The sequence below is a fragment of the Hippichthys cyanospilos genome, chromosome 9 (genome assembly GCF_059441005.1).
Source record: "Hippichthys cyanospilos isolate Australia breed blue-spotted pipefish chromosome 9, RoL_Hcya_1.0, whole genome shotgun sequence".
NCBI classification, from domain to species: domain Eukaryota; kingdom Metazoa; phylum Chordata; class Actinopteri; order Syngnathiformes; family Syngnathidae; genus Hippichthys; species Hippichthys cyanospilos.
The window spans coordinates 1756184-1777716 of NC_142377.1; the positions used below are offsets into that span (position 1 = coordinate 1756184).

Sequence of the window (21533 nt, forward strand, 5' to 3'; positions counted from 1 at the left end):
CAGGTCCCAGGCTGGGATGCATGGCGCACCTTAGGGCCGGAGATGCCGGGCCCCTTTCATGAACGAAGAAACCAACGGGTTGCACCCTAACAAGTCGCCATCAACCACCGTGTGGCAGGCCGCAATGGCAGCGACATAAACCTTCAACGTGGAAGGTGAGTGACCCTTATCCAGGAGAGACTGCAGAAATTCCAAGACAGCAGGAACAGGATAAGCCAGTGGGTCTCTGGCAAGTGTCGCATACCATGACACAAACAAATTTCACCTCTTGTCGTGCAATAACCGCAATAAGGAACCCTGGTGTCCGACTGAATCAAAGCAGCATCTTAGCAATGGATCAGGCCCCTCAGAGGCCAAACACACAGGCAAAGCCGATAAGGGTGGGGATGCCACCCTTGCCCTTCTTGCTGGGATAACAGATCCGACCGGGCTGGAAGATGCCAAGGGTCGGCAAAACACAGGCTGTGAAGCAGAGGGAACCACTTTTGTGCTGGCCAAAAGGGGGCCACCAGCAACCGTGTGTGGCCCTCCTGAAGGACCCTCTGGAGCACCATCCAGATCAGGGGAAGGACGTGGGAAAACATGTAGGAGACAAAATGGCCAAGGGTGTGCCAGGGAATCCTGCCCCAGTGGACTGCTGACCCCCATCAGAAAGAACCAAAGAGAACAGTGAATTGACTCGTGCGTGGCAAAGAGGTCAACCCCACCCTGGCTGAAACGAGCCCATATGGCAAGCTCAATCTCCGGTGCAGACGCCACTCCCCTGGCGTTGGAACCCCACGAGACAACGAGTCTGCTACCTTGTTTAGGACACCCGGAAAGTAGGCTTCCCGCCGATTGGCTAGGTGGGCAGCAGCCCATTGAAGAGAGGCTTGATGGACCTGATACCCCCCTGATGATTGATGTGGAAAACTGTCGAGGTATTGTCCAACCGCACAAGGACGTGCTGACCCCGAAAGAATGGCAGAAAGTGGATGTGCGCCAGATGCACAGCCCAAAGTTCCAGGACATCGATGTGGTCTGCGGTGTCCACTGACGACCAATGCCCCTGAGCAAACCAGTGCTGCCAAACGGTACCCCAGCCAGAGAGACATGCATGCATTGATATCACTTCTGGCAAGACGGCACCACTCCTTGCTGAATGCCTGGCCACAAAAGCACACCAGCGCCACAGGGCCAGTGTGAGAAGACAGCGACAAGACACTCATAGGAATCGGTGCTGATGTCTCTTGGCATGCAAGTAGAAGACATTCAACTGCATCTGTAGGGGGACAAAGGTGTAGGAGCTCCAGAGGAACTACCACGATGAGAGAAATCATTGCAAAAAAATTCCGAAAGGGAGGCGACTGTTTAAACAAAAAAAACCCAGGACAAGCAAAACGTCTTCCACTCACTGAAGTGAAGGGTGGCCCAGTTTGGACACAGAGTCCATTGACATCCCAACAAAGGTGGTCCACTGTGAAGGAACCAGAGACGACTTTGTCAAGTTGGCCTTGATCCTCAAACCGAGACACGTGACGAAGCAGCATGGTAGCATCCTTGACCACCTGAGCACAAGACACAGATCCGCCAGTCGTCCAGGTATGGAAGAACTTTCATGCCCCTTACCTGCAGGGGAGCAAGGGCCGCCTTCACGAAGCGAGTGAACACCCTTGGTGAGAGTGAGAAGCTGAACGGAAACACCTGGAACTGTCAGTGGGCACCCCTGTAAGCAAAGCGCAGAAAACTGTGATGAGGCATGATGGGGACATGAAAGTAAGCGTGCGTCAAATGGACTGACGTAAGCCATTCACCGAAACTGACTGATTGCAATACGTCGGATGTCGTCAGCATGCGAAATGGTAACCTTTTGGGATAACAATTGAGCCCTCTCAAGTCCAAAACTGGGTGAAAACCACCTCTCTTCTTTGGGACAAGGAAGGGGAAAAAAAACCCCTGGTGAGGCTTGGAAGGAAAACAGGCTCAATGACCCCTTTGGCCAGAACTTTTGGCTGAAACACTTTAACGAGGCAGAGAGGCGGGTAACCGAGGAGGGCCAGAAATGGCGAAGCTCTGTCATAGTCGGAGAGGTGCGAGACAGAGTTGCCGATGCGATCTGAGCGCACACAAGCATTATAGGCCTTTGTCATGAGGTCATCCGCCATGCGACCTTGTACATTAGAACAACGCCACTTACGCTGAGCGAGCTCATCTGGTGACAAGAGCAAGGAAGCGACATCCTCCACCACAGACATGCGGTCTAGCCCAATGTTAGCAACATCCTGCAATGCCGCCAATGTACACCTCTCAGGAGTATGGTGGGCAAAAGCACTCGTATCGGCCCAACAGGACTGCAAGAGATGAAATAATGCCCACACTGTGGGACAGTGAAGGCAGCAGAAGGGCAGCCACGCCGGAAAAAGTGATTTCTCCAGGGAGGCTCGGGACAAGGAACACCACCTGAAGCTCCTGCAAAGCAGAGCGCAAAAGGGACACAAATTAATTTGCATCACCCAATATGGTGAGCAACGAGCCCCTATCAAAAGGAGTTGAACCAACAGTGGAATCCCTGGAATCGAACCCAGACTCACGGAAGTATGAGTCTACAGCAAACAGAGAAATGGCATCAACATCCCTGTAAAGGTCTGGTGCAACAGCGCCTTGAAAAGAGGATGGCTCACCGGAAGCAAAGGCACTTGGCTGGAGGCGCTCCTGCAACAGTGCAGACATCTCTTCCAATTGGGAACGCTAAAAGGCAACCTTAGCTTCCTTAGCAGCATAACCTGGTTTATAGGACAAATCAGGCGGAGGAAGGTTGGCAGAGCGGCGTTTCACGCCTCGTCTGTGAACGGGCAGCGAGGAGACTGCCAACTCAACAGGAGTGGCGATGGTTGTAGACTTGTTGGACTCCAAAAAAACGGTCACATCATCAATAGCCACACTCACCTGCGGCAAAGAGGCCGTGTCAATGTGCGGCGATTCCCGGGAACGCAAACAGCGGACACTCCGTGAGTCCGTCACCACAACGCGACAGCCACAACTGGACCACTGCACAGAGCACTCCATATGACTGAGAGCAGTGCGACAAAAGCTGTTAAGGCACGAGCTGATGTGTTGCAAGACGGAGACAGGCAAGATACACGGAGCCAAGATCGCAGGCGAGATGCCACTGATCGGCGAGAGGAACACGGCACAAAAACGGCGACGGGTGCGTCGTGCAACGGGTACAGCGGAAAATGGACGATAGCAACCAGCCAAGATTGTGTGCGAAGCGCAAGCGACACAGCACAGGCGGGAATGGGGAGAAGACAGATGACAGATGCAGCCGACACCAAAAGCTGGTGGGTGAGCAGGCAGCACAAACATCCGCGGAAACTTCACAGCCAGGCAAAAACAAAGCACAACTTTATGGCGAACACGCACATGTCAGGCCCTGAACACCATTAAAGGAACGCGTAACCAGGTATTAACACTATAGTGGTAAACAATCAAAATCGGTGAAAATCACAAACAATAAACAAAGCAATAGCACACATATAAATCAACACAACTCACCCTGTGAAGCAAAACCACAGCAAATGTTGCACAACAGCAAAACAAACGATGATAAACCAACACAAGCGGACACCGGAGGGCGGAGCGTAAACAGCAACTCTGACTGACACAGTCAACGGGCTACAAGCAACGAAGAGAAATGAACAAACCGCAAAAAGTGCGGCATTCATATGGCATGCAAACCAACACGTGAGAAGGTTCTGAGAGAAACTACTGGGTGGCGCTGCCTTATATATGTCCCCGATGTCATAAACATGATGTTTTTGATGGTATGCATTCTCGTCTTGTGCTTGCATGGAACACTGTCAATTACTGAAGGCTGTTGCTGCTGCTCTCCTAAGAACTTAGGCTGCTCCTGATGGACTTCCAGTTGAGGAAAAAGGGGTGGCTCCTGAGATGAGACATCACATGAACCAGACGTGTGGAACAACTGATCGACATGTCTTCTCCATGTAAAATGATCGCTGGTTTTCGCGGTGTTCGAAACAGGAATAGTTTTGTCAACAACGGTGGCAAATGTCCACTTAACACCACTGGCGTAATTGTTGGCGAGTACCTTGTCTCCAGTTGTAAAACCTCTCAACTTTGCTTTGCCCCGTCCTTCCATTTGAGCTCCATGTTGACAATGAACAACCTTGTTAGTCTCCTGGGGTCTTAGAAGGTCCAGTCGAGTGCGAAGCTTTCTCTTGAGTAGAGACAATGCAGGAGATACCTTTGTTGCGGCATGAGGTGGATATCAATATGTATGAAAATAAATATAATGACAATAAAAATGCAAAAAGACGTCAACTGAGGGATTTTGTGCCTTTAGAAGACTTGAGAGCTTGCTTCATAGTTTGCACAAATCTTTCAGCGAGCCCGTTTGTAGCTGGATGATAAAACTATCCCATTTTTGAGGGTCTAAACATGCACGAAAAGTCACTGTTGGCACATTTGTCACGAAGGCACAGTTGTCGGGCCTGGCAAAAAAATTGATATTTTAGTGTTTCCTAAAACAATGCAAAAAAAAAAAATGGCTCTGCAGCGCCATCTAAGGTCGGAAATGTACAGTCAGTCCCGACTCGTTTTTCCTAGAGCTACAACAATTTTTAGGCATTTGTAGGACCTTGAGACCCTACAAAAAAGTCACCATGAACTGTGTGCTCAGATGTATAGAAAAGAAGTTATGAATTTTTGAATGTGCAATTTTTGGACGTTTGCAAGTCCTGAACTGCTTCCTCTTTCTCCTAAATCCTTGACTAAATTGACTTCAAATTTGCTGTGGTGCATTATCAGACTTAGCGACACAACAGGGCAAAATTTGGTGACGATCTGCTGACATATATGATAGGGGTGGGCCTTCAAAATATGTGTTCAATTTTTTTCTTCGCCAAGAGTGACAAAAACTTTAATAACTCTGATGCAAAAGCTTAAAAAAAAATCTAAAACTTTACAGATACATGGAGACTAAAGCCTTTAACACTTGTCTTTACAAATTTTTGAAATCGCTAATAGCGCCTCCTTGTGGTTGATAAAATGTCATTTTTTACACTTTCATATACTGTGCAAAATTTGGTCAAAATACCATTAAGACATGTTATATTAAGCTTCTCAAATTTTACGACTTTTGGATAAAGGGCGTGACCTGCACACCACCTCAAAGTCAGACGTCTCGCCAAAACGAAAAAAGTGGCTGTAATTGTACCCTAAATGGCCTTATGAGTTGAAAATAAGCTTCCTTGTCCCGGCCGGTTTGACCTACAGCTACGGAATTTTGTAGGCATATGTAAGACCTCAAGTGCGACAAAAAAGTCAATGCAAGCCATGCTCAGATGTACAGAAAAAGAGTTATGATTTTTTTTTTAATGTGCACTTTTCGCCCGTTTTTGCTCATTTGCAGTTCCTGAACTGCTTATTTTTTCTCCTAAACGCTTGACCCAATCAACTTCAAAGTTGCTGTGGTGTACTATGAGACTAAGAGGCATAACGGATCAAAATTTCGTAAAGATCTGCCGACAAATATGATGGGGGCGGGGCTTCAAAATATGCATTTGTTTATTTTGCCACATATGACAAAAACTTAATAACTCAGCTGTACAAGCTTAAACAAATCTGAAACTTGACAGATACAAGTAGACTCATGCCCTTAACACATGTTTAAAAATTATTTACATTACATATAGGGCACCACCTAGTGGCAGCCCAAAGTATAGCATTTTTTCAATGTTTTTATGAGCCATTTGAAGTAATATCGCTGAAACTAAGTCTGACAAGCCTCTATACATAGTGCTGACCGCCACCAAATTTTATGATGTTTCGATAATGGGCGTGGCCTCTACATCCATTTTCTTTCCGAAGATATTATCAGATTAGTTAAAGCTGCTGTAATTTGACCCATACAATCTGATGTGATCTCACAATAGCTTACATTGAATGAGAGTCTATTCCTGAAGAAATCGACAAACATATATTCCAGTTAAGTTCTAGCGCCACTTAGTGGCAGGAAAAACTGTCATTAGAGTCGAAATATTACAGTCATTCCTGCTTGGTTTGACCTACAGTTACGAAACATTTTAGGCGAATGTAGGACATGTAAGTCATGTGCTACGATGTACATTAAAATAGTTATGAATTTTTTTAATGTGCAGTTTTGCCCCGTTCTTGGACATTTGCCGGTCTCGAACAAGTGCATTCTTCTCTTTAAGAGTTCACTCGACATATAAGATGGGGACGGAGATTCAAATAATGATGAATAATTCTTTCGCCAAGAGTGACAAGAACCTAAAATAACTCAGCTGTAACAGCTTCAAATCATCTGACACTTTGCAAGGACATTAAGTCATGACTTTAATACAGCTATGTGACAAACTAGCAATATATTTACAGCACCACGTGACTGACAAAAATCTTATTTTTTTACACTTTCGTGTGCTGTGCAATGCCTGTTTGAGTAAATTAACAGAAAAAAGGTCAGAAAAGCTTTGAGACATTGAACATGAATGTTCTCAACTTTAACGACTTTTCAATATAGGGCTTTGCTTGTATGCCACCTCAAAGGCCAATATCTCACCAAAACGATAAAAGTTGCTGTAATTGGACCCAGATGATCTGATCATTTCAAAATCTCATATATGGGATGGGAGTCCAATGTGAAACACACCTACTTGCATATTTTAATCAAAGTGCGAGCGCCACCTGGTGGAGGAAAAAAATAGCAATTCCTTACCGTTTCTATGTACTCAGCTGAGCCCCTTGAAGTGATATTGCTTAAATGTTGTCTGAAAAGCCATTAGACACGCCCATTGCCCGCCACCAAATAGTACAATATTTCGATAATGGGCGTGGCCTAAACAGCAGCCTAAAGTCACACAACTGTAACAATACAAACTGCTGTAACTCACCCCACATAAATACCAGCTTTTCTAAATTTCACAAATTTGATAAGAGTCCTGTACTGAAGTCATCTACCAACTCATTTTTCATTGTATTGGTAACACCACCATGTGGCACAAAATAATATGATGATCAAATCTAATTAAAATTGCACCTTTTCAAAGAAATTGCCTTATAATGTTCACTTAATGTGCATACACCCAAACTCGTTAATACTCTGACCTGATCATACCGCAACGTGGACAGGTCTACGAGGGCCCTTTATTGCTGCTTGCAGCTCTAGTTTTGTTTTTTGTGACGCACTGCGTTAATGTCCTTCTCTCATGCCACACAGTTCCTCATTCATCCATTTTCTCCCGTCTCCTTCCCTCGTAGCTGCGCTGCCCTCCGATACAGTACAGACCGTGCACACTGCAGCAGATAGTCGGAACCGCAGGCAGACACAACGTTGCAAAGTACGCATGCAAATCCAACACACCCAACTTAGACTTTTCATCACGAACACAATAAATGGTGTGATCCCGTCCTCGATCATTATATTCTTTGTGGTGTTATAGAAGGGCGAAACATGAGGAAATAGGAGACAATGAAAATAGGCACTTCAATTTTTAATATATATATATATATATATATATATATATATATATATATATATATATATATATATATATATATATATATATACACACACACACACACACAACAAAATGACTAAAAGTACCCAAGTGTTAAAGTAATAAGCTTGGGAAACATCTACTGTAACACTAAGAATAAGAGTACTATGAAACAGCGGTTGGGGACGGCCCGGTACCGGTCCGTGGATCAACTGGTACCGGGCCGCGTGGGCCGCACTCGAAATAATGTTTTGGAGCTGATTTAGTTTAAAAGCTCATTCATTTGTGCTTTGTTTGGCATGATCTTTGTTTTTTGGCGCCGCTTCTGGCCGCTGTTGATAATACATAGTGAGAAGGATGATGTACTTTTGAGAGCAGTCATTCAGTGACGCACACCCAGTCCGCAATGTAGATCCGAAGCATTGACCGGTCCGTGGTGATAAAAAGGTTGGGGACCGCTGCTATAAAAGATGTTCCATCTTTCTATCTTAGATGTGGTATGGAGTGGTGTGCATCCAAAATATAGATAGTGCAAGTAATGAAACTCTTAATGGTTGTTTTGTCTAAAATGGTCTGGAATAAGTGTTTTTGTTTGAAGAGAAAATCGTTGAAAATGCCAGAGCACAAATCCCACCGTGATCACCAAAGTAGTCACTTGCAGGATGTTTACAAACTCTCTTTAATGAACAAAAGCACTCAGCAAAATGTTCACTCATTTGAAAAAAACCTGCTGCTATTAGTTCGTTAACATAATGGTATGGCAACATTTCATTGTATCTTTCATCACAACCCAATTGGTCATTGCTGTGCTAGCATTCTCTTAAACCAATGCTTCTCAACCTGTCACAGTTCACCAGCTCAGCCACCTCACTTCCAGCTTCACCACACCCGCTCAGCCCTCCTGCTAATCAACCTCGAACACTAACACCTGCAACCACTTACCCGCTCAGTATAAAGCCAGGTCACTTCCCTCCACAACCCGCCAGGTCGTCTCTATGCGCTACACCGAGCTTTCCAGCAATTCTTCCTGCCAGCCTGCCTGTTGTCCGACCCTGTTTGTCCTTGACCACCTGATTGCCTGCCGAATTGACTGGATCCTTGGTATTTCGACCCTGCCCGCCTCTGACCACCCGCTAGCCTGCCGTCTTAACCTGTCTGCCCGAGCCCCCCTCCTTTCTCTCTCCCTTTGCCCGACCCCCAGCCAAACCCCGGCTCTCCTGACTCCGGAACCCCCCAAACCTCTGTGCCACGCTCCCGTCAGCCCCCACGACTACCTGCACCTTCTGTTCAATAAACGCTCTGCCATTGCCCTTACCAGTGCGTGCGTGCTCTTGGGTCCTCTCTCCTCCCGCCGTAACACAACCTTTTTTCAGTGATGTACCCTTTGTTAAATAGGTTTTCAATCAAGTACCCCTTATCCAGTGCAAAACATTTTTATACTAACAAAAAAAGTCTTAAAACATGCCATCAGTGATTTATTAAACTTTAGAACCCTTCAAACTTCATTTGCATTGGTCCACAAAAAATAATCAAAATAAACTGTTTTCTTTTGGATCATGGAAGAGATCTGTTATAAAAAGAAATAACTTAATTACCAATAAATATTTGTCCATGAAAAGGTCAACAAAGTTTCAGACCTCAAAAAGAAGCAATTTTAAATAAATATTTGTCCACAGAAAATGATTAAACATGAAGCGTCATCTTTTTCGATTACAGTAGAGATCTGTTCACAAAAATAACACATTAACTAATGGTTAATAAATATTTGTCCACAAAAAATAATCAACAAATTGTCAGACCTCTTCTCATAAAGAAATCATTATAAAGAAATATTTGTCCACAGAGAAATTGGAATTGAATTGTAATCTTTTGGATTACAGTAGTGCATAAATCATTAACTTAATTATTAACAAACATTTTTCCACAAAAAATAATTAACATAATATGTCAGACCTGTTCTCAAAAGAAATAATTATAAATAAATATTTGTCCTCACAAAAATGTTTTACTTAGTGTCCTCTTTTGATCTCATATTTGTTCACAAAAACAAATATTTTTGAGAGGTGGCACGTGACAAGGTGGGTCAAACCATTCTAGTATGGGGAAAAATTTTTCTCTCCACCCGTCAGTTTATTCAACTCCTTCAGGGGAATCCCAATACATTCCCAAATCAGCTAGTAAACATAATCTCTCCAGTGTATCCTAATGATGGCGATTTGGGATCTTTTTAGAACCTGTTCCCAAATGACTTCTCTGAGTTTTTTTTTACTTTTTTGGCTGATAATTAAAATATAAAACATGATTTAAAAAAGCAAGGGTTGTGCATTGTTTTATTCATGTTTATTGTGTAAAGTAAATTATTCACTATAAATAATTCTACAAAAGTAAATTAGGGGTCGCCCTTCCTTCTCACACATTGTTCTGTACTGTGTATAAATTGCCACATTTTTGGTTGTTTGTACTGTACATATTGATAGTAGAGAATACCTTCTCTTGGAATTCTTCATGATCATACAAGGTATCTTCTGCAAGCAGTTATGTGCACGTAGGAAGTTTATGTTGTTGTGTTTGTGCTAGCTAGAATCTTGAAACCTACGCAAATAACAAGATTTTAAATACCAGCATGAACATGGTTCCACGGTGTCAAAGCAAGTGTGGGTAAAACATGAGTGAATTGTCACCATTGTACTGATTTACATTTGAACATCACTTTAACAATATTCATGTGGATTACGGGTAGAAGACAGATGGTTTTTCTGTAGCTGTGAACTTTGAACCCCATTAAGGAAGCTATAATCACATACTCCTTTTTCTGCAGTGGTGGCCATGGCAACAGTTACCAGAGCTCCGGAGAGCAACTGGCCCTGTGTGTTGAGTCTTTGAGAGAACCAAAATTATTATTTTTCGGTCGCATGCGATGTTTTTGTGGTGGCAGAAAGAGGCACGGGAGGGAGGGGGGCTAGATCATTAGGCCTGTGTATTATAGTTAGTAGCTTGCTGAAATGTATTATAGCTTCTATGGTAAGAACGTTTTATACTTTGTTGTATCTGCACATCAATTCATTTAAAAGTAGTTAGTCTTAACTTTAAGGTAAAACTGTAGTTTAATGTCAAATGTGTACTGAATATTTTGATTATGTAGTATTGTGTACCTTCTTTTATAAGGAAGGTGGAAAGAGTGAATGGCTTTTGTTTGTCTTTAAGGTTTTTTACCTATGGCTAAGCCTATGCCTATGGCCATGCGTGTGGCTATGGTTATGGCTCATGTGTGACACTCCTTTGCCAACCAACATACCACAATGATTAAAGAAAAATCAAAATAAAAACAAAAAAGGAAAAAAGGAAAAACAAGAGTCTGGTCATTGAGTAGAACCCAGTTTGACGCTCAGCTTTTGGTATTACCCTTCAAGTGTTGGACAAGCACAGCAAAGAAGCTAAAACACTTGACAACAACATTGTTAGGGATCTGAATACAGTAAAACATACAGTATCATGGACATTCACATTTAATCAACTTACTAAGAATAACAATGGAGAATAGAGTTATTTGTCTTCATGGTTGTCATGTTCAAATGGGTAAAGACTTCTGACTGATGGAGTATGGATTTTCATTCTAATGTACTATAACAGATTTCTCTTTAATTTTTGTTTTTATTAGATCAGTAAGCAGCAGCTGCAGACTGTCAAAGAGCGTTTTCAGGCATTTCTCAATGGGGAAACGCAGATTGTAGCTGATGAGGCCTTCATCAATGCTGTCCAAAGTTACTATGAGGTGAGTACTGGGGATATATATATATATATATATATATATATATATATATATATATATATATATATATATATATATATATATATATATACACACACCATATTTTTCAGGGACTTTTTCCTCATGATTTGAGCCCTGCAGCTTATAGTCCAGTGCTGCTTATCTGTGTTTTTTGAGAGGTCTTTTTTTTGTTTTTTTGCTAGCCACCAGCACGCAAATGTGTGAATCTGTTTGAGGTGTCAATTTATGGAACAACTATGAAATAGAACTGAAAAGATGTGACTCAATGGCTGTGTTCAAAAAGAGTTTTAAAAATACATTACTAAAAAAAACAAACAAAAAAAATATAGAAAATGCTAGATGAAACCAACCATGTGTTTTGACTCATGTTTCAAAAGCGTTTCTCATCATTTCGCGATTGGTTGGCAAAATGGGTGTCCGTCAGTGATGCACCGACAAACTGTCCACTGCAAATATGTCCTAAAATGTACTAACAATTTTGCCATTACTCTAGTTTATACCTGCATTTTTATAGTTTGCATATACAGTGAACCCTCGCTACTTCACGGTTCCACTATCGCGGATTCGCCACTGTGAATTTTTTTTTCATCACACGGATTTACCGCATTGCAGATTTTTTTTCCATTACCCAGATTCAAGATTTCAAGGTTTTTTTTTCATTACATATTGAACTTTTGCATTAGCTGAGAATACTCATGACATAAGAAGGTGATACAGTGGGACCCGGGTTACAACATGAATCCGTTTCGTGGTTGGGGTCGTAAGGCGATTTTGTTGTATGACAGGCAATCCAAACCTTTGTTAAATGGCTAATGCGTTTAGAATCCCAGGTAAAAACATCAAAATTGTACTTACATATTTAAAATTGGTACCAAAATTGTATAGTAAGTGCTACATATATATAATATACATGTATACGACGAAAACATCATAAATAAAAAAAATATAGAAAGGATTTATTTACCTTTGAGTGCCGCTTGTTATGCCCATATTCCCTAATAAGGGTTATCTCAAGCATCGTTTCCATATAAATCATCTTCTTACTTCTCTCTTTAACATCACTAGACCCATGGCTAACTTTGAATTAAGCAGTAAAATGCACTATAAATACGGTTTTGTAACCCCTCACAATCGAACAAAGCTTTACCGTTCAAACAAGTGAGGCCGACCAATTGCAGACCACCATCTCTGTGAGGAGACACCGATCAATAGGAGAATTGTAGTGACGCGTTACAGGGACGGCAACTGAAAATAGGTGTAATTACCTAAAAACGACTGCAAATGGAGACGAAAGAACAGAAATAAAGCCAAGCCCCTAGGGTCATGACAGTTGCAAAACCGGGAAAATGTCATAAAGAGGGAATGAAAGAACTCAGTATTCAATGTCGCAACATGAAAATAACGTAAGTCAGGGACTTCGTAACACGGGGGTCCACTGTACTTCTCGAAGGGAGAAGTTAGGCGGCCGTGGCATGCATCCGTGCATGTGTAAGCAGGGGGAGGTCCTTTGTCCGATCTGGTTGGAGTGGGCATGTTATGGGACAGCTAAGCGGAAGTCCTACGATGTTGAGCGAGGGGCTTGTTTATATTGTATTGGCGGGCGATGATGGTGCGATTTCTCTCGAAGTAGAAGTATTCGCCGTTCAATCAATCAATCAATCAATCAAATTTTATTTGTATAGCCCTAAATCACCGAAGTCTCAAAGGGCTTCACAGATGAAAAGAGGTCTTGTGGAGACCTCCTTCGAAAAAAGAAGTCGTACAGAGACATCCTTTCAGTGTAAGGTACACAACAGCATCCCCTGTCAAAGCTCCCAGAAGGGAAAGGAAAAACTCAAAAACCCCAATTAGGGGAAAATCAGAAACCTCCAGAAGGGACCACAGCTGGGAGGAGCCCCCTTCCAGGCCCACAGGTTGAAGTGGATGCTGCATGTACCATATAAATTACAAAAAAAAAATTGTGCTATATAGTGCAATGATGTCTTGACAGCAGGCAAATTAATTGGGCAGGAACCATCCCACATTCCAACCAGGTGGACCGCAGACGCCCCATCTCCTAACCCGCGATGGTCGATCAGCGCAGGGCCCATTGGAGGCGGTCAAGTCAACCCTCACCATCTAGCTAGCCCCCTCTCCCAGCCGGAAGAGGGGTGCAGGAAAAAAGAAAAAAGAAGAAAGCTGCAGACAGGCTCAATTAAATAAATGCTTTTGAATATAAATGTGTTTTTAGTTGGGATTTAAAGATTTCTACTGAGGTGGCTGCGCGAACTTCCATAGGTAGGGCATTCCATAGTACTGGCGCGCAAATGGAAAATGCCCTTGATCCCGCAGACTTCTTTTTAGCCCGTGGGGTCGATAGCAAACCGGCATTTTATGAACGAAGTTGTCGGGACGGGACATATGGTGATACTAAGTCGACGAGATAGGAAGGAGCTAAACCGTGAAAATTTTATAAGTAATTAACAGCACCTTAAAATCACATCTCACGTGTATTGGAAGCCAATGCAGGTCAGCTAGAATCGGAGTAACATGATCCAACTTTCTCGTCCTTGTCAATAGTCTCGCTGCTGCATTCTGTACAGACTGCAGGCTTTTAATGTAGGACATGGGAAGTCCAGAAAACAAAACGTTGCAATAGTCTAGGCGCGACGTGACAAATGCATGAATTAATGTTTCTGCATCGCTAAGAGAAAGAATAGGGCGAATCTTAGCTATATTGTGGAGGTGAAAAAACGCCGTTCTTGTCATGTTATTAATATGTGTCCGAAAGGAGAGAGTTGAGTCAAATATCACGCCGTGATTTTTTGCAGAACTACTTTGGGAAATAATAGAGTTTTCCAGGTTCAACGTGGTATTCTTAAGCAAGTGCTGATGATGAGCAGGGCCAATAAATAACATCTCAGTTTTACTAGGGTTGAGAAGCAGAAAATTGGACGACATCCATTGTTTAATCTCGGCAAGGCAGGCCTCCAGTTTACTGCACTTGCACGGGTCCGTTATTTCTAAGGGCATATAAAGTTGGGTATCATCAGCATAGCAATGAAAACTAATAGCATGTTTACGTATAATATCGCCAAGAGGAATCATGTAGATGTTGAACAGTAAGGGACCAAGTACTGACCCCTGCGGGACACCACATGAGACGGAGAAAGATTCAGAGATTGCATTGCCATAAGAGACACTATGCGTCCTTCCCAGGATGTAAGATCTGAACCAAGAAAGTGCTGATCCCGAGATACCAACACATGATCTAAGATGTTCTATAAGAATATGATGATCAATAGTGTCAAATGCGGCACTAAGATCAAGCAGAAATAATATTGATGAGATGTTGGAATTCATGGCTAAGAGAAGATCATTCGTCACTTTTACTAGGGCTATCTCAGTTGAGTGGTTGGCCCTAAAACCTGACTGAAGGAGTTCAAATCTATTGCTGTCTATCATAAAATCGCTAAGCTGTTGTGCTACAACTTTCTCAAGAATTTTGGCAATAAATGTAAGGTGTGACACTGGCCTATAGTTAAAGAGATTTTCAGGATCTAGGTGAGGTTTCTTAAGTAATGGTTGAATGACGTTGAAGAAAAAGTTGGCATTAATCAAAATACGGTTTGGTTTATTGTTTTGGAGTTGCCACGTTCAGTTGTGAAGTCGTAAGCAAAATAAAAGCCATGTTGTTGAGCCATATGAGTTTGACCACTCTTTGATCTGAACTGCTTTGTGGATGGGGTGCTCTAGCACAGCCTACGCAGTCTCTCTTTCTCTCTCCCCAACATGTTCACTACTGTGCAGTGTATAAGGTTTAATAATTTAAGATTTAAGTAAATATGTGTACTGCAGTAATATTTGTCCCAAATAATTGTATAGCATGTAGACTTTTCATGTTTGAAAAAACAACAACAAAACATTTTTTTTGTTTTGTTTTTTTTTAAATGTGAAAAGTGGGAGTGGCACTTTGCTGATTTTCAGCTGTCGCGGCCGGTTCCGGAACGTATCTGTCACAAGGGGGGCGGGGCAACAGGCAAACTGCCGAATTTTCCCTCACCACCACTCTTTTGGTCCTTTGGTTAATCACGAGGAAGAGCAGCGCTTGAACAGCCACACAGAGCTCCATTTAAAACAGTTTATTGGTTGGTGACCAATGTCCAACCTTAAAAACTAAAAGTCAACCATAAAATGCATGCATATGTCTTTTAAAAGATTCAAAGTCCAAACTAAAATCATGCCATGCAGTCGGTGGTCGACGAGGTTCCGAAGAGTCAGTTGGCAAAGTCCAGATCAGGGAGCCACACAGCAGGGTTGTCAGCAAGAGATAAGGAAAAGGAGCACAGCAGGCAGTCACGAGAAGGGGTAAAACAAAGATGCTGTGCTGGCCAGGGGAAATCCCGCTTTTGTGGCAGAAGCTCCAGCCTCTGCCACTCGCGTACACAGGCCTTTCACACATCACCGTCAGGCTGAAGAACAGCAGGGTATCTGTCTCTCGGTTGCTCGCCCCTCCGGGTCCAACAGCCATCTCTCATCTCTCAATCGACCAAAAAAAAACCCACTGAAGTCCACCACTTAGATATCTACCGTGATAAACGAGGGTTCACTGTCAAACTAACCCTCCCCTTTTTTTGTTATTTCAGGTGTTCCTGAAAAGTGATCGAGTGTCTCGAATGGTACAGAGCGGTGGCTGTTCAGCCAGTGACTCTCGTGAAGTTTTTAAAAAGCACATTGAGAAGCGTGTACGCAGCTTGCCAGAAATTGATGGCTTGAGTAAAGAGACTGTCCTCAGCTCATGGATAGCTAAGTTTGACACAATTTACCGTGGTGAGGAGGACCCAAGGAAACATCAACAAAGAATGACTGCTAGTGCTGCTTCTGAACTGATCCTTAGCAAAGACCAGCTATATGAGATGTTTCAACAAATTTTAGGAATCAAAAAGTTTGAGCACCAACTTCTATATAACGCCTGCCAGGTAAGTATGCATTCACAGTGCATTACATACATACAGTAAATGACAGACCCATTAAATAAATCTACTGATCAATTTTAGAATGTGTGTCCTCTTCAGGATCTGACCAACATATCTATCATGTTCTGGGTTTGTGTTAGTTTTGGTCTACGTTTGGATTCTAGTTGTATTCTTTTTTTTTTTCTTGCCAGACATCAGTGTCTTGTTTAGCTTGATTGTGTCCATCTGTGCTTGTCAAGCCGTTCCATTGTGTTAAACAGCCAGCTCCTTCAACCAATGGTCTTTTGTCCAGTTATTCCCGGTTGTCCTGTCAGTGTGGCTTGCATTTAATTCCCTGCTTTCATTTCGTCCTTGTTGGATCATTGTCATATTCACCTGCCTGTCTTCATGTCTAAATGGTCTTTCGCACGAATTCCCTCCCTCGGATCTTCCCTGCAATTGGTTCCACAATCCGCACATCAACGCCAACTTGTGACTGACTGCTCTGACCACAAATTAACCCAGAAGGAGGCATCCGGTGACATGCGATCTGGCCAGACATTGCCCAAGGACTCAATTGATGCGACCTGGCTCACCTTGGCAGGGTAGAGAAAGTGCTTAATCAGCTGGGTGACGAAGTTATGTCCATCGCTACAGCACTCATTCTGTTTACCACACCGTCCACTCCAGCTCCACCACATGCTCATATTACGATGTCTCTCGAAGCCTCTGTCCCTGCTACTGCGGCACAAGCCAGGAAGCCGCCCTCTGGCCCCACTATGGTGCCGCAAGCCCGAAAGACACACTCCGCCCCTGCTACCGTGGTGCAAGTCTAACAGGCTTGTATTAAGTTCCTGCTTTTTTAGTCATTCTCAAATCATCGTCATGTTATCCTGCCTGTCTTCATAATTTGCTTGCTGTCCTATGTTTTTTCCACATCATGTTTCCGCCTTCATTTTTGTTTGATTAAATCCTCTTCTGCACACATTTCCTGACTCCAAGCTTCCCTGCATTTGGCTTCACAATTTCCACATCCACACCTACTTATGGCAATATCACAGTAAGAAAAAATAATACTAAGCTGTTGATAGTTAATTATTCTGGAACAAAATAAATTAAAAAAAAAAAAACAAAACAAGAACACATACCACTTCACAGAAGGAGACTCAAGCATTAATGACTTTTACACTGGCTGTATGTTTGGTTTGGATATACAATGTCAACCTAATTAATTATGGTATGTGAGCACATGATTGGAGGATTTTTTTTTTTCGCAATGTCTTTTTCTTGGTATTTTAGCCCTTTCACTACTAATTTGTTTATTTTTATTTTATATATTTAAAAAAAGTATGGCATATATTACTTGTTTATAAGTCTCAGATACTTGGAAAATTAGTTAAAAAATTCCCACTACCATAGATTAGGTTACAGGCACTGGTATTTTTTGTCCCATTGGCATTTTATAATAATAGTAACTAGAGCTGCATGCAGCTATAACGGGCCCTCGCAGACATGAACACGTTGGAGTATGAACAGGTCGAGGTATGAACACATTTGGGTATGAATGTATTTGTGCGAACAGTAAAAGTCAATGTTTTAAAAAAGGTCAAATTTTCATTAGCATTTGTTCAACAGGCTCAACTAAGTCATTGGAATCGCAAAATCGGTAAAATATTATTTTCGATGGAATGCCATTATCAAAACATCGTAATATCTAGTGGAGGAAAATAGGCGTGTCTGAAGGCCAGTCAGAAAAAAAATTCAGTGATATTACTTCGAAAGGCTCAACAAGATACATATAAATGAAAATGAAATTGTTTTTTGCTGCCACCAGGTGGCGCCCGCATTACAAGGACAAATAGTATTTAGCATTGGACCCCCATGAAAGGAAATTTAGAGAAGCTCATCTTGAGTCAATTACATTCAATTTTACCGTTCTGGCCAGACATTAGATTTTGAGGCGGTGTAAAGTCCACACCCAAATGAGAAAAAACAAAACTTGAGATCCTTAATGTTCCCTATCTCAATAGTCTCCTGACTAATTTTCCGTTAGTCTACTGATACCAGCATTGCACAGAATGTGAAAGTGTAAAAAATAACTTTTTTGTCTGGCACCAGGTGTTGCTATTTGTAATTAGAAAATGTGTCATGTAGAAGATTTAGACCATGAGTCTTAATGATACTTTAAAGTTTCAGATTTTTCAAAGCTTGTTCAGCTGAGTAATAACGGAATTTATCACTGTGGGCGAAGGAAACATTTTTTCATATTATGAAAACTCGCCCCCGTCATATTTCATGGGATCGTGACTATTTTTGGACCAGTTGTGCCTCTAAGTCTGATAATGGTCTACGACAAATTGAAAGTTGATGGGGTCAACCGTATAAGAGAAGGCAGCAGCAATCGAAGACTTACAAATAGCCATAAATGCATCAAAATTGCAAATTAGAAAATCCATAACTCTTTTTTTGTAATTACTAGCTAATGGCTGTCTTTTTTTTGTTGGTTTTTTTTTTTTTTTTTAGGTCTTAGGGTCCTGCATGTGATTCAAAATTTTGGTAGCGGTAAGTCAAACCAACTGGGTTTGGCTGCAATCCTTTGACTATAATGACTTTTTTTGCTCCCACTAGGTGACAAAAAACTGGTTAGTAGGTGTCTATTACATTGGACTCCCTTCAACTATATGAAATTTATAAAGGATAAGACCATCTGGGTCCAATTACAGAATCTTTTTCGGATTGGCGTGACATCGAAATTTGAGACGACGTACTGGCCGCGCCCATTGACAAAAAGTTGCAAAATTGGAGAAGCTTCATGTTCTATGCATCAACGCTCTTCTGGACAATTTTCAGTTAAATTGCTCAAACAGGATTAGCACAGTGCAAAAATTGAATAATTAAGATTTTTCTCACTGGTGGCAAAGGAAATTTGAAACATGTATTTTGAAACCCCGCCCCCATCATTTATGTGAGCCAATATTCATGAAATTTTGCCCAGGTTTGCCCCTATGTCAGATAATGGAGCACGCCAACTTCGGGTCGAAGTGTTTTGGTACCGAAAAATGAACAAAAACGGGCCAAATGGCACATTCAACAGCTGATAACTCCGGTTCTGTACATCCTAACACATAGTGCTCTGAAATGTATTTGTAGGTGTTGAGGTCCTACATATGTGTAAAAAAAATCGTAGCTCTAGGTCAAACGGGTTGGAACTGACTGCAGTTTTAAGATCATCTGGTTTCAATTACAACAACTTTTGCTGATTTGGGAAAAGTCTGACTTTGAGGTGGTGTACAGACCACCCACTTTATCACAAAGTCGTAAAATTTTTAAACCCTTATCCTCCAAGTCTCGATGCTATTCCGACAAATTTTCAGTTCATTTACTTTTACAGGCTTAGCACAATACATGAAAGTTTTAAAAATAACATTTTTGTCTGTAACTAGGTGGCACTATAATTAATTTGAAAATTAACCATTTTCAAATTAAGTTGGAAAGTAAGTTGGAAAATTAACCAACTTACAACATTTCTGTAAATTTTCAGATATTTTTGAAGCTTGCACAATGGAGTTATTAGGGTTTTTGTTGCTCATGGCGAAGGAAATTTTACTTTGAAACACGTATTTTGAAGTCCCACCTCCATCAAATATGTAAGCCAATCTTCGCGAATATTTGCCCAGATGTGCCCCTATGTCAGATAATGGGGCACACCAAACGTGAAGTTGAACGGATCACGGGTTTTGGTACCAAAAAATGTACAAAATCGGGCAAAATGCTACATTCAACAGTTGATGACTCTGGTTCTGTACATCCTAACACATGGCGCTCTATAATGTTTTTGTAGGTCTTGAGGTCCTACATATGCATAAAAAATATCGCAGCTCTAGGTCAAACTGGCCGGAACTGGCTGCCGTTTTAAGGATCACCTGGGCTCAATTACAGCAAGTTTTTCTGATTTGAGCAAACTCAGACTTTGAGGTGGAATGTGAAAAATGTGAAAATGTGAAAACCCTTATTCTCCAAGTCTCAATGCTATTCGGACAAATTTTCAGTTAATTTACTCTTACAGGCTTTGCACAATACATGAAAGTTAAAAAAAATGACATTTTTGTATATAACTAAATTTAATTTACTCTTACGGGCTTTTCACAATACATGAAAGTTTAAAAAATGACATTTTTTTCTATAACTAGGTGGCGCTATAATAAATTTGTAAATTTGTCATGCAGGTATTTTAAAGACATAACTAGTAAATTTTCTGTAAAGTTTCAGATTTTTTTTAAGCTTGCACATTGGAGTTATTAAGGTTTTTGCTGCTCATGGCGAAGGAAATTTGACACACATAATTTAAAGCCCCGCCTCCATCATATATCTTGGCCGATCTTTACGAAATTTTGGCCAGTTGTGGCCCTATGCGTGATAATGGAGCACGCCAAATGTGAAGTTGATGGGGTCAAATATTTAAGAGCTTTTAAGAGGAGAGATTCAAAATTGGTCCAAAAAGGCACATTGAAAAAAATTTATGTATCTGGTTCTGTACATCCTATTATAGACGTTCTATAACTTTTTTGTAGGTCTTGAGGTCCTATATATGCCTAAAAAAATTCATAGCTCTAGGTGAAACGGGCCGTGACCCAGGAGAAGTGTTCGACTCTAAGTGGTGCTAAAAATCAACGTTTTAGATTTCATGTATGAAAACACCAAAATACTAAATTTTACTGCAGGTCCGATGAGTGTGCAAGTTTTTGTGACTTTTTGTGCATGTTAGGGCTTCAAAAATGCGATTCATTTCGGAGAATAATAATAATAACTAGAGCTGCAAGCAGCTATAACGGGCCCTCGCAGACCTGAGCATGTTGAAGTATGAACAGTTCGAGGTATGAACATATTTGGGTATGAACTTATTTGTGTATATGTAGGCGAACTCTAGAAGTCAATATTTTAAAAAGGTCAAATTTTCACAACCATTTGTTCAAAGGGTGCAATTAAGTAATTGGAATCGTAAAATCTGTGATATTATTTTCTGCCACAAGGTGATTCTAGCACTACGATGGAATATGTTTGTTGATGTCTGTAGGAAATTATTTTCATTCATTTGTGAAGTCGTGACAAGATGAGATCATCTGGGTCAAACTACATCAGCATTTACTGTTACGATAAATCGTCGTAATGAGCGCTGCTGTATAGACCATGGCCATTATCAAAACATCTGAATATTTGGTGGAGCAAATCAGGGGTGTCTGAAGGCCTGTCTGAAAAAAATTGTGTGATATTACTTTGAAAGGCTCAACA

At 41.6% G+C, this 21533-nt stretch overlaps 1 protein-coding gene across 18 annotated transcripts in view; it reads left to right on the plus strand.

Annotated features, from left to right (window-relative positions):
- The window catches only part of cadpsa (Ca2+-dependent activator protein for secretion a), a 212713-nt gene that overhangs the window by 16577 nt on the left and 174603 nt on the right, over positions 1-21533 (plus strand). For all 18 annotated transcript variants that reach the window (XR_015866670.1, XM_088424134.1, XM_088424131.1 and 15 more), the window contains exons 2-3: positions 11179-11292; positions 15936-16268. Coding sequence is in view for 17 of the 18 variants with exons in the window: in XM_088424134.1 (XP_088280260.1) it covers positions 11179-11292; positions 15936-16268 (447 nt within the window). In the remaining variant the exon portion in view is untranslated. The remainder of the gene's footprint in view (positions 1-11178; positions 11293-15935; positions 16269-21533) is intronic.